Source organism: Herpailurus yagouaroundi, unplaced genomic scaffold (genome assembly GCF_014898765.1).
Source record: "Herpailurus yagouaroundi ecotype Mexico unplaced genomic scaffold, PumYag 205, whole genome shotgun sequence".
In the NCBI taxonomy this organism is placed as follows: Eukaryota; Metazoa; Chordata; class Mammalia; order Carnivora; family Felidae; genus Herpailurus; species Herpailurus yagouaroundi.
In genome coordinates this window covers 9,506,528-9,520,288 of record NW_024412436.1, presented here as the reverse complement: position 1 = coordinate 9,520,288, position 13,761 = coordinate 9,506,528, and the positions used below count along the sequence as shown (strand labels likewise).

The 13,761-nt window shown below is 40.3% G+C and overlaps 1 protein-coding gene across 4 annotated transcripts in view; it reads left to right on the top strand.

Moving 5' to 3' along the window:
- AKT3 (AKT serine/threonine kinase 3) overlaps positions 1 to 13,761 on the top strand; it is a 309,200-nt gene that overhangs the window by 128,175 nt on the left and 167,264 nt on the right. For 3 of the 4 annotated variants that reach the window (XM_040451850.1, XM_040451847.1, XM_040451851.1), the window contains one exon: positions 7,608 to 7,733. The exons of the other annotated variant lie outside the window; for it this stretch is intronic. In XM_040451850.1, the coding sequence (XP_040307784.1) occupies positions 7,608 to 7,733 (126 nt within the window). Of the gene's footprint in view, positions 1 to 7,607; positions 7,734 to 13,761 lie in introns of those variants that run through there. 4 annotated transcript variants of the gene reach the window in all.

The following is a 13,761-nucleotide window of genomic DNA, read 5'->3' as shown; positions in this document are numbered from 1 at the left end:
AAATTTTAGCTCTGTTTTTGGGAAGACTAGTTACTCTGATATCTTCAAGAAAGAAGAAGTATTAAATCAATGCCGTGTTTTGATATGGGATAGCCTTTTCATTTCTTTAGGTAGGATTCAAGTTTTATATACCTGCCGCTAGTTAAAGAGATGTTGTTTTGGGGTGAGAGAGTACATTTACTACAGGTTTTGCCCGTTGCCTCATCTATGTCAATCTTCTCGAGTAAGCGCAGTACGGATGAGTGGAGTATGGAGTGTGAGGTTGGAGAGGTATGGTAAATGGCATCGGTTCCACTTAATAGTAACAAAACCTGACCCGTGCTGTGCTCGGGTCAGCAGTGTCCCACTGTGTCCTTCCGGGAGCTGCTACCGCGCTTCTCGTTTTTCAGATCGGGGCGCAGGGAGCAGTTCCTGCAGCTGGAAAGTAGAGGAGCCAGGTTCAGACCAAGGTGCCAGGCTGCAGAGTCCTTGCCCTGCAGCACGATTTCGTCTTACCTGGAGCCCTTGAAGGGTGAGGCGGAGTGGGGAAAGAGCTGAGCCTCACTGGAGAAGTGTATTGATCCTGTATCGACCTTGACTCTCTGTGGTCACCTCAAAGGTGCCTTCAGTAGAGTTTCTTTTGCTCTGAAAAGGGGACCCACGTGCCTTATCACGGTGATAATATGGCCAGTTTCTTTTTTGTGTGGGCTCTCCCCCTCCGTCAATCCTGAATTATTAACATACCCATCCAGTGTGGCTTCTATCTATTCATTCTTCCTCTCCGAGACAACAAAGACAGATAGTCACATAGCTTGAAAATGTGTGTTGTGATTAAACGTGGCAGTAGAATGTGCATATATAACGTATATTCTCGGGAAAGCTGAGCCCGCAGTTCTCCTGGCTTTACGATGAGACGGTGGTGCCACCTTGCGCGTGAGAATGCCCTCACCTCTTCCTCAGGGAGCGGTTAGCTTCGGAAGCCTGTGTCACAGCGCGGATGAGTGACTGTTAGTCATGTTTAAAAAGCCGTGTCACCCGTGTCTCTGACAAATCAGAATTTCAGTGTGTCTGCAGTACAATTGTTGATAACCAGCTCTTTTGTTTTCTTCCTATTTTGTCCAAGGAAAGTAGCTTATTTTAAAGCTGCTGCTTAATTGTATCATCTAAATTCTAAATGATCATGCGTATGGGATTCATGACAAACAGTGCTATAGTTGTACCAATTGCTTCTCAATCGGATTGTCTCTATATGTATTTCAGTAACATCTTCGTGACTTCACCTGACTGTTTTCAGCATAGCCCAGGACAGTTGGCTGGGCCTCCAGTGGATGAATGAGCGTTCCCGAGCTGTTCTCGGCCAGTTCTTCTCAAGGAGTTAGGGTCAGGACCAGGTTCTGGAACACAACCTAGCCTTAAAAATGAATGAACGAATGAAGCAAATACTCGTCAACATGATTCATTTGTGAGGATACCAGCTTTTTTCCGTTCGTATGTCTGAACAAATCTCAGCATTTCCTAGTTCTAGATGTAAGACCATTTGAACGTTTTAATCAGTCTGCTTTTAGTCCTTAGACGTACGTTCCTAGCTCCTACTCTGCACTTTTTGATGATATCAGCTTTAAAAGTGCAAAGGTGATTCTCAGCAAAGTGCTGATGAAATAGTCTGTAGTGTGCGAGGATGAATGTAAGTTGAAGATTATTAAAGACAAATGTGATTTGGGGCGCCTGGGTGGCGCAGTCGGTTAAGCGTCCGACTTCAGCCAGGTCACGATCTCGCGGTCCGTGAGTTCGAGCCCCGCGTCGGGCTCTGGGCTGATGGCTCGGAGCCTGGAGCCTGTTTCTGATTCTGTGTCTCCCTCTCTGTCTGCCCCTCCCCCGTTCATGCTCTGTCTCTCTCTGTCCCAAAAAAATAAATAAACGTTAAAAAAAAAAATTAAAAAAAAAAAAAAAAGACAAATGTGATTTGAGATCAGGTAGGACGTGAACACCGTCAACTTGGTTGGACAGCCCTGAGCTGAACGCATCTCCTAATAAAGATGACCCACGGGGGTACTCATGATTTAAACTCCCACCATCTCCCATCTGAGGTTGTTATTAAAGATCAAGACTGAGAGCCAAAATATTATTTGTACTTGGTGGGGGAAATCAAGAATGTGCTGTATGGCCACACGTGCTCAGAAACACTGAGATTTTTTTATTTGTGTGTTTGAAGAGATTACAGGAAATAAATTATTAAATAATGTAAGAAAGTTGGCGGAAGTCCAGAATCTGAAGTGATTGTAACCAAGAAAACTGTGAACTCTAGTGAACAGCCTCCTCCAACCCCGCATTTCCTAAATAGGACTCTCTCCTGTTTATAAGAGTGAGGTGCATTTCTCCCTTTGTGCTCAGAAGGTATTAACTATGTGTCTCTCTACCGCTGATGCCAAGAACTTAACAAATCAGTAGGCATCTTTTTTTGGTTCTGTAAACAAGCCTTCGGTTGTGGTGCTAAGAAACTGCATTAAGCTTTCTAGGGCCACTGTAACAAACTACAACAAATTGGGTGCTTCAAAACAAAAGACATTTATCCTCTCGTAGTTCTAGACACTGGAAGTTCGAGGTCAAGGTGTCAGGCAGGGTCATACTCCCTCCAGAGGCTTCACAGGAGAATCCGTTCCTTGCTTTTCCAGCATCTGGTGTCCCCAGGCAGTCCTTGGCTTGTGGTGCAGCATCAAGTCACATGGCCTTCTCCTCAATGTCAGAGCCCCCCTGCCTCACATTTACACCTGCTTCCAGAGATGCTTGTGATTGGATTTAGGGCTCACCCAGATAATCCAGCATAAGCTCCTCTTCTCAAAACCCTTAACTTAATCACGTCTTTTGCCATAGTAGGTAATTTTCCCAGGTCCCTGAGATTAGGGTGTGTCCATCTCTTTTGAGGGTCACCATTCAGCTCACTACAGAGGCCAAAATCTCAGGATCCTCGTTGGGAAATATATGTGTTTTGATATTGGAACCAGCAGACTTCAAAATACATAAAGCCTCCAGCCAAGGAGTGTGAGAACTAATTGAAAGGGCCCTTAACTAAGGTAGATTGAAAGCTGGGAAGAGGTGGTGTTGGAAATACCTATCCAACATCGAGGGTGTGGCCTCGATGCTTGCTGAAGATTGATCATGACAACGCGCCGTAAGCTTTGAATAGGAGCCCCATAAATGCTGCTGCTTTTTTAAACAAGGCTTTCTCCCCATTACAACAAAGCTGTGTCTTAGATAGTTGAAGCCTATGGGCTATAAATATAAAAGTATGATACAGGGGCGCCTGGGTGGCGCAGTCGGTTAAGCGTCCGACTTCAACCAGGTCACGATCTCACGGTCCGTGAGTTCGAGCCCCTTGTCGGGCTCTGGGCTGATGGCTCAGAGCCTGGAGCCTGTTTCTGATTCTGTGTCTCCCTCTCTCTCTGCCCCTCGCCCATTCATGCTCTGTCTCTCTCTGTCCCAAAAATAAATAAACGTTGAAAAAATAAATAAAATAAAAGCATGATACAACTTGGTTTTAATACATATAATATGTATAAATTTAGGTGTAAATGCCATGTTTAAAATGCAAGCTGTGGTTGACTTTTAGCAGTCTGGCTTAAAAGGATTGGAGGCAGAGAGGGTACCTTTGTTCCGGGCACTTAGCCCCATAAAAGTGAGGACTTTTTGGCCATATTTTTAGAGCAGCCTGAGAGTGTGTGCCTTATCCAGACTCTCAGTGAGGAGAGTGTTCAGGTCCTTTTTCATGACCGGTGGGACAAGATCCGATTTTCTTGGGAAGCCCCAGGCTGCAGGAATAGTTCTCCTTTTCCACCAGTGTGCACAGTTTCCTGCCGTGGTATCGGGAAAAGCTATGACCTTTTCTATCTCTTGAGCTAGGAATCTTCTTCTTTTGTTCTGGGCCTGGGTTGGTGGCAGTAAAGCTTGCTTTTTTGCTTTATTCCCTCCTTGTGAATTTGTGTCCCCGGTAAGGCCCATTTCTTTGGCAGAAAACGAATCTCTTCTCAGTTCCACTTTTGGAACTAGAAAATAAATATTTAATTAGGCCAGCACATCATGCTGTTGTATGAACTTGACTTGAGAATGTCAATGGGAACCTATAAACGAAAGGATCTGCTTTCAGGAAGTATTTAGAAGGCTTCTCCGAGTTTTAGGGGTGCCTGAAATCTCATGTGGTCAGGAGTATAAACTCCAAGAGTCAAAATCCTTGTCTTTTTTATTTGTCCATGACTGTCTCCAGCATACAGAACAAATAAATAAATGTACTCTAAACATCTTCTCAGGAAGTTTATTCATATTATAAACAAGAGTCAAATATCAAGAGTGTTCATTGAAAGTTTGAGATCCACTGTGAGCTTCATGTGATAGTATAATTGTTGACCAATTTAACTGAATCAACTCATTATTAACCAAAATTTGTGAGAAATCATACTTATTTCTATTTTGTCAAGAAGGTAAATTTTGACTTTTCATCCTGTGTGAATGACTACTGCAGTGTCTTGATGTAATCTTTCTGTGTCATGGGTGCACAATAGATTTATTTTTAAGAGAGCTTTTTGGCAACCAGAAGTCCTGCTTGTAGACCATAGGAAATATTTGAAATTTCCTAAGACTTGCTTAAGAAAAAAGAAGATTTATGTGGTGGTATCTCGTGTCTCGCATCTGAGCATGTAAATACTTAGTGGCTGATAGGAAATTATTCTTAGAGATGAAAATTTGATGTTTATTTCTTTTAATTTCATATTTCTTGAATAAGGGTTTTCAGTGCTTTCATAAAATAAGAAATAGTGCTATCCCATTATTTCTTCTTTAAAATATTTAAAATGATGGGGCGCCTGGGTGGCTCAGTCTGTTGAGTGTCCAACTTTGGCTCCCGTCATGATCTCATGGTTGGCAAGCCCTGCATCGCGCTCTATGCTGACAGCTCAGAGCCTGGAGCCTGCTTCAGATTCTGTGTCTCTCCCTCTCTCTGCCCCTCCCCTGCTCACGCTCTCTCTCTGTCTCAAAAATAAATATAAACATTCAAAAAAATTAAGATATTTAAAATGAATTTGTTTTGTTTTACCTTTGGTGTAATTATTAAACTATTGCTCATTTTTTAGCTTGGTAGACTTACAGCATCTTATACCGATATGAATCTGTTCCTTTACAGTAGCATTTGAAATCTAAATACTCCATCGCTAATTAGAGAAGTAATATCTAATGATTTTAAGTTTTATGTAGGAATCCATAGATAAAAATAGAAAAATAAAATAATACGGACAGTCAAGAAAGGAACTTCCTTCATCTTTTTTTGATGGGAACTGTGGGTTTATTAACATTCTGGTTTTATAAATTTGGCATGTGTGTATCAATATTTGGGCCATATTTTTTCAGTAAAACAAAGTGAGGAGGGGAATCAGGTTTTCTTTTTCTTGCCCTTTAAGTTCCTTTTATGTGGTGGGATATTTGTGTACGTATCATTCATTCATTCATTCATTCATTTGGTAAATCACTATTAAGCTCTGTCAAGTAGCAGCCCTAGGCTGGCACTGACCCGGAAAGCATCACTGCAAGGAAGAAGACTGACAGCCCTTAACCACCAATGGGGAAGATCAAGTTTTCAAGCAAAAATTTGAACATATCTGCCATCGTGAGCTTGATGGCTTCCCGGTGCTTACTTTTCTGATGATACTTGCGTAATACGGTGTGTCAGTAGTGGGAAGGTCAGTATAACTCAGCAGACCAGTGTTTTCTAAATGCCCACTGTATGATGTTACAAAACCATGCATATGTAAAAGATTCATTTGACCGGTGGATTTTCCCACAACCCAGTGTAGGAAGTTCATGGATATGGTGTCATAAAACTACCACTTGTCAAATGCTGATGTAGTATCAAAGAAAGATCACTGTAACTGTCAGAATGCTCTTCCCTTTTCCAGCTTCATACCTGTTTGAACCAGATTGCTTTCCTATGTTTTAAACCAAAACAAACATACTACAATAGATTGAATACAGAAGCAGATAACGAGCACCTGGCTGTCTTCTATGAAGCCAAACATCAGAGAGATTGTTAAAACTGTAAAGCAGTTCTCTCTTGCTGATTTTTTTTGTTTTAGAAAATATAATTTTCATAAAAATATATTAGCTATGTTACATGTAATGAGTTTATTGTTATTCTTGAAGTGACAGAAGAATTTAAAATTTCTTTTCAGTTCCTGATACAATAAACTAGACGTGATCTACATTAATGGGCTTGTGGGAGTTCTCAGTAACAGTTAATAGTATAAAGAGGTGTGAGGGAAGGACCTTGAGAATCGCTGATTCAGAGGCACACTGCATATCTGAAATGTATATTGGGGTGAGATTATGGAAGGGCTTACATTCCCTGTTAAGAAACTTGCTTAAACAGTAGGGAGTCAGAATATTTTTGAGCAGACAGGTGATGCAATCAAAGTGGTACCCCCAGGCATGGGATTAATCTGGAGGTGGTAGACGCATTAGGACGGAAGGGGGTGAGTAGGAAGCGGGGTGGTCACGGCACAGCAGCAGAAAGGCAGGGTGCGAGGGCCCCATTCAGGCTAGGCTAATAGGAGACTGGGGAAGGCAATACTGACCGAGCCGAAGGGGAGGCAACAGCCAGGTGTTTGAGCTTGGGTAACAGGGATCAAGAGAAGAGGCTGATTCGTAGGGAAAGTTGGGCTGTTTTCAGTTGTTTGCAGTACTGTGATTAAACATTTGATATTGAAGAACCAGGTAGAAATATCCAGTAGAGTGGGGACAGTTTTGAGACCAGATAGCCTTCCATCTCTTATGGTATCATGGAACACCTGTTTCTTAAAATTAAGAAGAGTCCCATATTAGGTAAGCAACTTGTGATCTGGTTGCTAAAAACTTACTTTTTGGAAGAGAGGTGACAGTTTATGTTAAAATTTGATAAAGTGCATTTCTTGACAATCATGTGCTTGGTATTGTAGCACATGTTCTCACGGTTATTAATGTGTGTGAGTGTGTGTATGGTTTTTAAGCTCTGTTCACCCATGTTCCTTCATTTCCTTGACTTATTTACAGCATTGTAGAGAGGATAATTTCCCTATTCAGAACAATAAAATGTTGTTAAAACATGTTACGATCAAGATTTAACAGTGAAAACAGACTTTCCCCTCTTTCTTCTTAAAAAATGACACAATTAGTCAGTAGTACTTGGAAGATAAACATCCATTTCATGTTCCTCCTTATGATAAGTGTTTTTCATCGAAATTCCTTGATACTGTGTGGATGATTTACCAAGGCTTTTTAAAATGGTTGAAATATGCTCTAACAGCCCATCTGATAAAATGAAAAACTGAACAAAATGTGTACTCAGATGAATGATTCTCTGAAGAAATAATGGTGCAAATGAATTATCAAAGTGTGAAATCATTAAAAACAAAACATGTTTGAGTTTTTATTGAATCTTAATTGCAGGCTTATGTATTTTCTTTTGTAAGCTAAGTTAAAAGAAAATTGCCTAACTAAATTCTTGGAGGCCAGTGTTGTGGGACATATATTGTGCCATAATTGATTTTTCACATAAAAGCTGCTGTTCATTTTTTCCCCCCAGCATTAACATGCATGCTTTCCTCATGTAGGAGAATATATAAAAAACTGGAGGCCGAGATACTTCCTTTTGAAGACAGATGGCTCATTCATTGGATATAAAGAGAAGCCTCAAGATGTGGATTTACCTTATCCCCTCAACAACTTTTCAGTGGCAAGTAAGTTAATTATAGTTGTTGATTCACCTCCTATCTATTTACTTGTGTGACCTCACATGTCAGATCCCTTATGATATATGAGAAGCCTATGAAAGAGTTCAGGTTTGTATTTAAGAGCAGGGAAACTCTCAGCTTTGATTATCGATAATACATGGCCTTCTCTAAGGCAATACAGTATAAGATTTTATGTAGTTAGAACCTAAATGTGGTAAATACAGTTCCCCAAATGTGTACCTCAGGCCTGTCTTCATAAAATATGATTGGAGACCTTTGAACTCGGTTGCTAGAGTGAACTTGGTTGTAAGATGTTGCGGTACCGAGTGCATTTCTGATCGGTTTCCTGGCATGATCTTAGCTCTTTTCGTTGATCATCTGATGAGAAACAAGTGATTTACTTTAGAAATTATTTTCTGGGGAGGTTTTATGTTTGAAGTTAAATTTTTCTTCCTTACAAGTATCTCAGAAAAATGTTTGTAATTAAGATTGACTTAGGGACTGTATATTTTCTTGAACACAGCACAAAATAAACTGAAAGATGGTTCTGCCTGTGATAATGGCAACAAATAACATTGCTGTGAAATGCCGGGCTCTTTAGGCTGATTGTATTACTGATTAATCAACGGAAGGGTTTTTCTGTGTTAACGCAGAAATAAAGCATTTAAAAAGTTACGTTAGGTTAAAATAAACTTGCATAAGAGCTAAAATCTGTGCCATTGAGATAAAATCTTCAGCTAGACACCATTCTTAATTTTGATTTTGGTTATGTGTTGTTTTCTGTTAGCTACATTTGGAAAAGGTAGGAGGTTAAGATGGAAGCAAAAAAAAAAAATAAAAATAAAAATATCAAATAGCAACAACAAAATATCCAAGATAACAAAAGTCCTTGAATGTCATAAAAGTCATTTTAAGATTATATGGAGCCCTAGCCTTTTTTATGGATAGTATCTTTTAATTTTTTTAAGAGTAAGATAAAGCAGTAAACCAAAGGGTTTGTGAAATCATTTGAGTGATAAGAATACTAACTTAAAAGACCCAAACATCTCTCTATTTATATAAATGGATTCTTATGTAGGGATTTCATTTTTTAACAAGTGAGAACACTTAATGTGTATGTATTGGTTAAGGAAATAATTTTTCCCCCACTGGAATACACGTTAGATGTTTATGGCTTTCTCTGACTAGAACATTACTTTTAAAATCCTGTTGTCAATTGAAGTAATATCTTGTATTTTGTGTTGACTTAAGAGCACATTTTTACTCTAAAGATCTTCTGAGCGAGCATTTGCTTTAAAATGATAAAAAATTGGCTTTTAAAACCTTAACAGCATACATTATCTCCTCCATAAGGCCAGTACAGTTTCTTAGTTTCTCTATCTTACTAGCAAATGGTATTGGTTTGTCTGAAATGATTTATGAAAGTACAGAACTCCTGTATCTGCTGATCAAAATGCAGCATTTTTTGACCTTATGAAATTTCACACCCCAACAAGTTTTAAAGACATACTGTATGTCACAGTCTGCCAACATCTGCTCCAACACTTCCACTGGCAGAGGCGGAAATAAATACTGCACTCTGGGGGAGAGATCCTATTTAGTGACTGACAGTCAGCCTATCCACGAAGTAAGTATTAGTTGACATCTGTAATCTTTACTTCTATCATCAAGTAGTCGTAGGTAGTTGACAAACCAACAAGTGAAGTTATAGACCAGCTTCTTAGTTTTCAGAAGTGTATTAACATGGGTCTTACACTAAATCAGCTATTTAAGATAGATTATTCTTGAAGCTTGACTTCCTTGCAGTCTTAAGCGGACCTAAGGATGAGTTGTGAAATGGACGCTGGTTGAAGAAGTAGTTCAGATTCCAGCTTTGCCCCGAGGCACGAGTATGACCTCGGAGGGATCGTTCTCTGAAGCTCTCAGCATAGAGGGAGAAACACATGGATGTCATGAGCCTGCAAGGCCTTTTTGTCTCCTACATGCTGAGATTCTGTGAGGGGGATTTTGAGCAGGCCTTCGAAGAGTGAATAGGAGTTAAATAGTTAAAGCAGGGGAGAAGGATATTCCTTAGTGTTCCATAATGTTTTTATGAAACATTAAGAGAAGGAACAGTTGGAGCAAGGGAGGGATACTTGGCCAACAGTTTCCCTCTGTCCCTGGCCCCCTGGAGTATGTGAAAAAAGAGATGATTTTACCAGGTACTTGTAAGGTATGTTGGAAAATGTTACATATGCGTATATGTATATTCCATTGATGGCTACAGGAGTCCCTTGTTTTTCCTGATAATTAAAAACGTTACTTCCAGTTTAATATATGTGGGTTTTATTTGAATTTTACCAAAATAGGCTTTTTATCCGTCTGAAAAAATGAAGAATGAGACCCGGCCGGGACTTCGAATCCCTCTCCCCAATATTCACTAAATTTCACATTCCTTCCTTTCGGATTTAAAATTTCCAAAAAGTTAGTTTGTGCTTATATATTTCTATTTCTCAATCCATTGCCGTCTGGCTTTCTTTCTTAGTCACTTGATTGAAACCACTTTCAGTAAGTTCTCCAGTGACCACTTAATTACTAAGACCAGTAGACATTTCTCAGTTGTTCTTTTCCTGGATTGACATCTTGGGCTGCATTTCATGCCATCGATCACCACTTCTTTCTTGGGGTGACCTCTCCTGTTGTGTTCTGGGATGCCTCTTCTGGTTTCCTTCCTTTGCCTGTTTCGTGGATTATGGTACATAACTGGGTTCTGGTCAGGGAAGCTTCTCATTTTGTCCCCGTTTCCTGGGTGGTCACATTCACTTTGAAGGTTTTAGTTACCACCTGTATGCAGTTTATTCTCCCACAAGATATATCTTCAGGGCAGACCTCTCTCCTGAGCCCTAGGCTACTATAGTCAACTCACTGCTGGATATCTCTGCCTAGGTATTTCTGGGACTCAACCTGTCCTAAGCTGAATTTAAGATAATCTTGTCAACTTCCCCCTGTATTCAGTATGTCAGTTCTGTTCGTCCTTCCTTCCTTCCTTCCTTCCTTCCTTCCTTCCTTCCTTCCTTTCTTTATGTTTATTTACCTTTGAGAGACAGAGACAGAGCAGGAGTGAGGGAGGGGCAGAGAGAGAGGGAAACACAGAATCCAAAGCAGGCTTCAGGCTCCGAGCTGTCAGCACAGAGCCTGACGTGGGGCTTGAACCCACGAACTGTGAGATCATGACCTGAGCCCAAGTCAGATGCTCAACTGACTGAGCCTCCCAGGTGCCACTCCTCAGTATGTCAGTTCTGTCTTGAGCAGAAACCTGAATCTATTCCATGCCTTTACCCCCGCCCCCCACTGCCTTCACATCTTCACCCCATTCCCAGTCCATTTCTGTTTCTGCTGATTAGTGTTTGAACTGTAAATCAAACTATAATCACCCCAGAACAAGCTTGTTGTCTTCTATTGTAGATTCTTAACTAGATGCTCTGCCTGTAGATTCGACCGACCACTGACATTCTGACCTTCTCGTGACTGTCACAGGGACCATTCCCCAGTTAAGTCCTCACCGTACCATTCCACTGTGATGGCCCTGCCATTGCCTACTGGATGAAGTCCAGCTTCTTTAGTAGATCATGTGGGGATCTCCTCAGTCTGACTTCTGCTTTCAACTCTTGCTTCCTGTGTCTTCTGGGTGGTCACATGTGGGCACAATGAAGCGTTTGTGATTCCCTGCACAAACTCCACAGCTCTTCCGCTCTGAGGCTTTGTTCATGCTGTTCCCCCTGACTGGAATGGCTTTGTGGCCTCTATTTGTCTGGATCATTTTTTTCATCCTTTAAGATTTAATTCACATTTAAATGCCCATCCTTATTCCTACTAAATTACTCTTCCCTGCCTTTCATCAAGCTGGTCTCTTTTGTTGTTATCACAGTGGTTTTTGGTTATTTGTTCATGTGTTACGTCTCCTCTGCTGATCTGCGAGTTATTTTAGGGTAAAGAGCCTAGTGTTATTTATCTTCTATCTCCTAGTGCCTACCTATTAGGGCTTAATAACCATTTTTGAATGAATGAATGAAAACAAATAGTCCAGATTTCTCCAGTTTTAGATGGAAAAGGAAGCCTTTTGAAATTCAGTGATCTGTATAAAGTTACCTTACTAGGTAGTGGTAGCTAAGTGCCAAGGTTAGAACTCAAATTCATCTACTGTCATTTGCATTTTATTTCCCTCCCCTGTCCCCATTCTGTGCTGTTTTCCCTAGATTGAGAGCCTTGAGATATGATTTGGGGTCAGAGTGACGATATTTTAAATGGCTAGATAGCCTTTGGCATGCAGAATGTAAACTCCCCAAGCCCCTGAAACATGGATGAAAAGATCTGACCTCATCCTCCTTTGGGGGGATCATATATGAACTCTATGCGAAGGTCCTCTCTAAATATCATACTGTAGAAATGTAAGTAAAAATAACCATTGTTTTTCAAGCCAAGTGCCTCTCTAATCAGAATTATGATTTGGTCAGTTGCTAATTATAGATTGAGATTATTTTTGCGCAGGAAACATTACAATTTGGGAAATAATATAGGATACGTAAGACATGAGCATTGTCATAAAGCTGCGTTCACACGTACTTTGAGCACAGTAGCTGGTCTACCCAGTAGTCATGGTCTCAAATGTTTTGACAGTTACCAGCCCAACTGAAGAGTAAAACAGTTTTTCCGTGGAGAGTTTGAACATTTGTCCGTGTGTCTTGGGGCTCAGCTGCCTTTTTATCTACTCCCTTTCACTCTCAGTGGTGGGAAGAGAGACGTGCCAACCTGTGTTCTAGTAGCACCTCCCAGAAATCCAGCTTATTCCGTGTTGCAAATTCTGACCATATCTCTTTCCTCTCTGAAACCTTTCTTCAGTCAGCTCTTTAAAAAATAGGTCGATCTGCATTTCTTAGGCCAATTTTGAAATGAAATGTTTACTCATTAACCTATTTTTCTTCTTTTTATAAGAAAGTAAGGGGCTTAAACCTACCAAAAAGACATCATTACCTCTGAATACGTAGTATAAAAGATATTTTAAATACATAGAAAAATGAGGCGATTTCTACTAATGTTTTCACTGTGGCTGTTCATGGGGATAGAGAAATTGCTAATTGATTCTCAGTCTTACATAACATATAATACAACCTAGAATAGCAACCCTATAAATCTAGGGTAACTCTATACCACATAAATATAGAAGAATTATAAGAGATCTGGCTAGTTCACTTTTAAAGGGTTTATTGATCATTAGAACCATACTAGATACTAAAAGGAGTATAAGATACAATGTTTGAATGTGGGAATTTGTCATTGACTGTGGAAGACATTCACAACACACTGCAGTGGGAGGAATGATGAGATTCGTCGCCAGAATGAATTTTATAGAAGTTGAGAGAATAGGTAAAGGTAAGATAGGGTGACTAGGTAAGGATTTTAGCATGAGCTCTGGAGGATAGGTGATATGTTAAGTTTTCGGAAGAAGGAGGACATTCACAGTGAGGTTAACAACATACGCACATGAAGTCCAGAATTAATGAGGAGGCTATTTTGTGAATAGCATAGGCAATATCACAGGTAGATAGAACATTCATGTTGGAGAAGAAACAAGATTAGATACTTTGTAATCAGATTGTGAAAGATCTTAAATACCAATTTGATGTTTTTAATGGAAACCAGCTGGGAACCGTCGGAGGCTTTTATGCATTAGGTGTCCAAATCAGTATCTGATGAAAAGAAGAACCTACCAGGTTACGGTAGAAAGGGGACATCTGTAAGCAAATGGCGCTCTTCCCTCCATGAGCCAGTCGGTCAGCAAGATATCGTCTTGTTTCCGTACTCTGCAATCTCCCTGCTACCATCCTGGGGCAGCTCTTCATCAGGTTCTCCCTGGACTATTCTGATAAGTCTCCTAGTTGATCTCTTGCCTTCAAATATTCTCCTCTCTGGGGTATTTGGGAGCAATGCATAGGATAGATTAATCTTCGGAAAAAAACTTCCTTTCCAAGTATCACCTCCTTAGCTCAGAAAAATC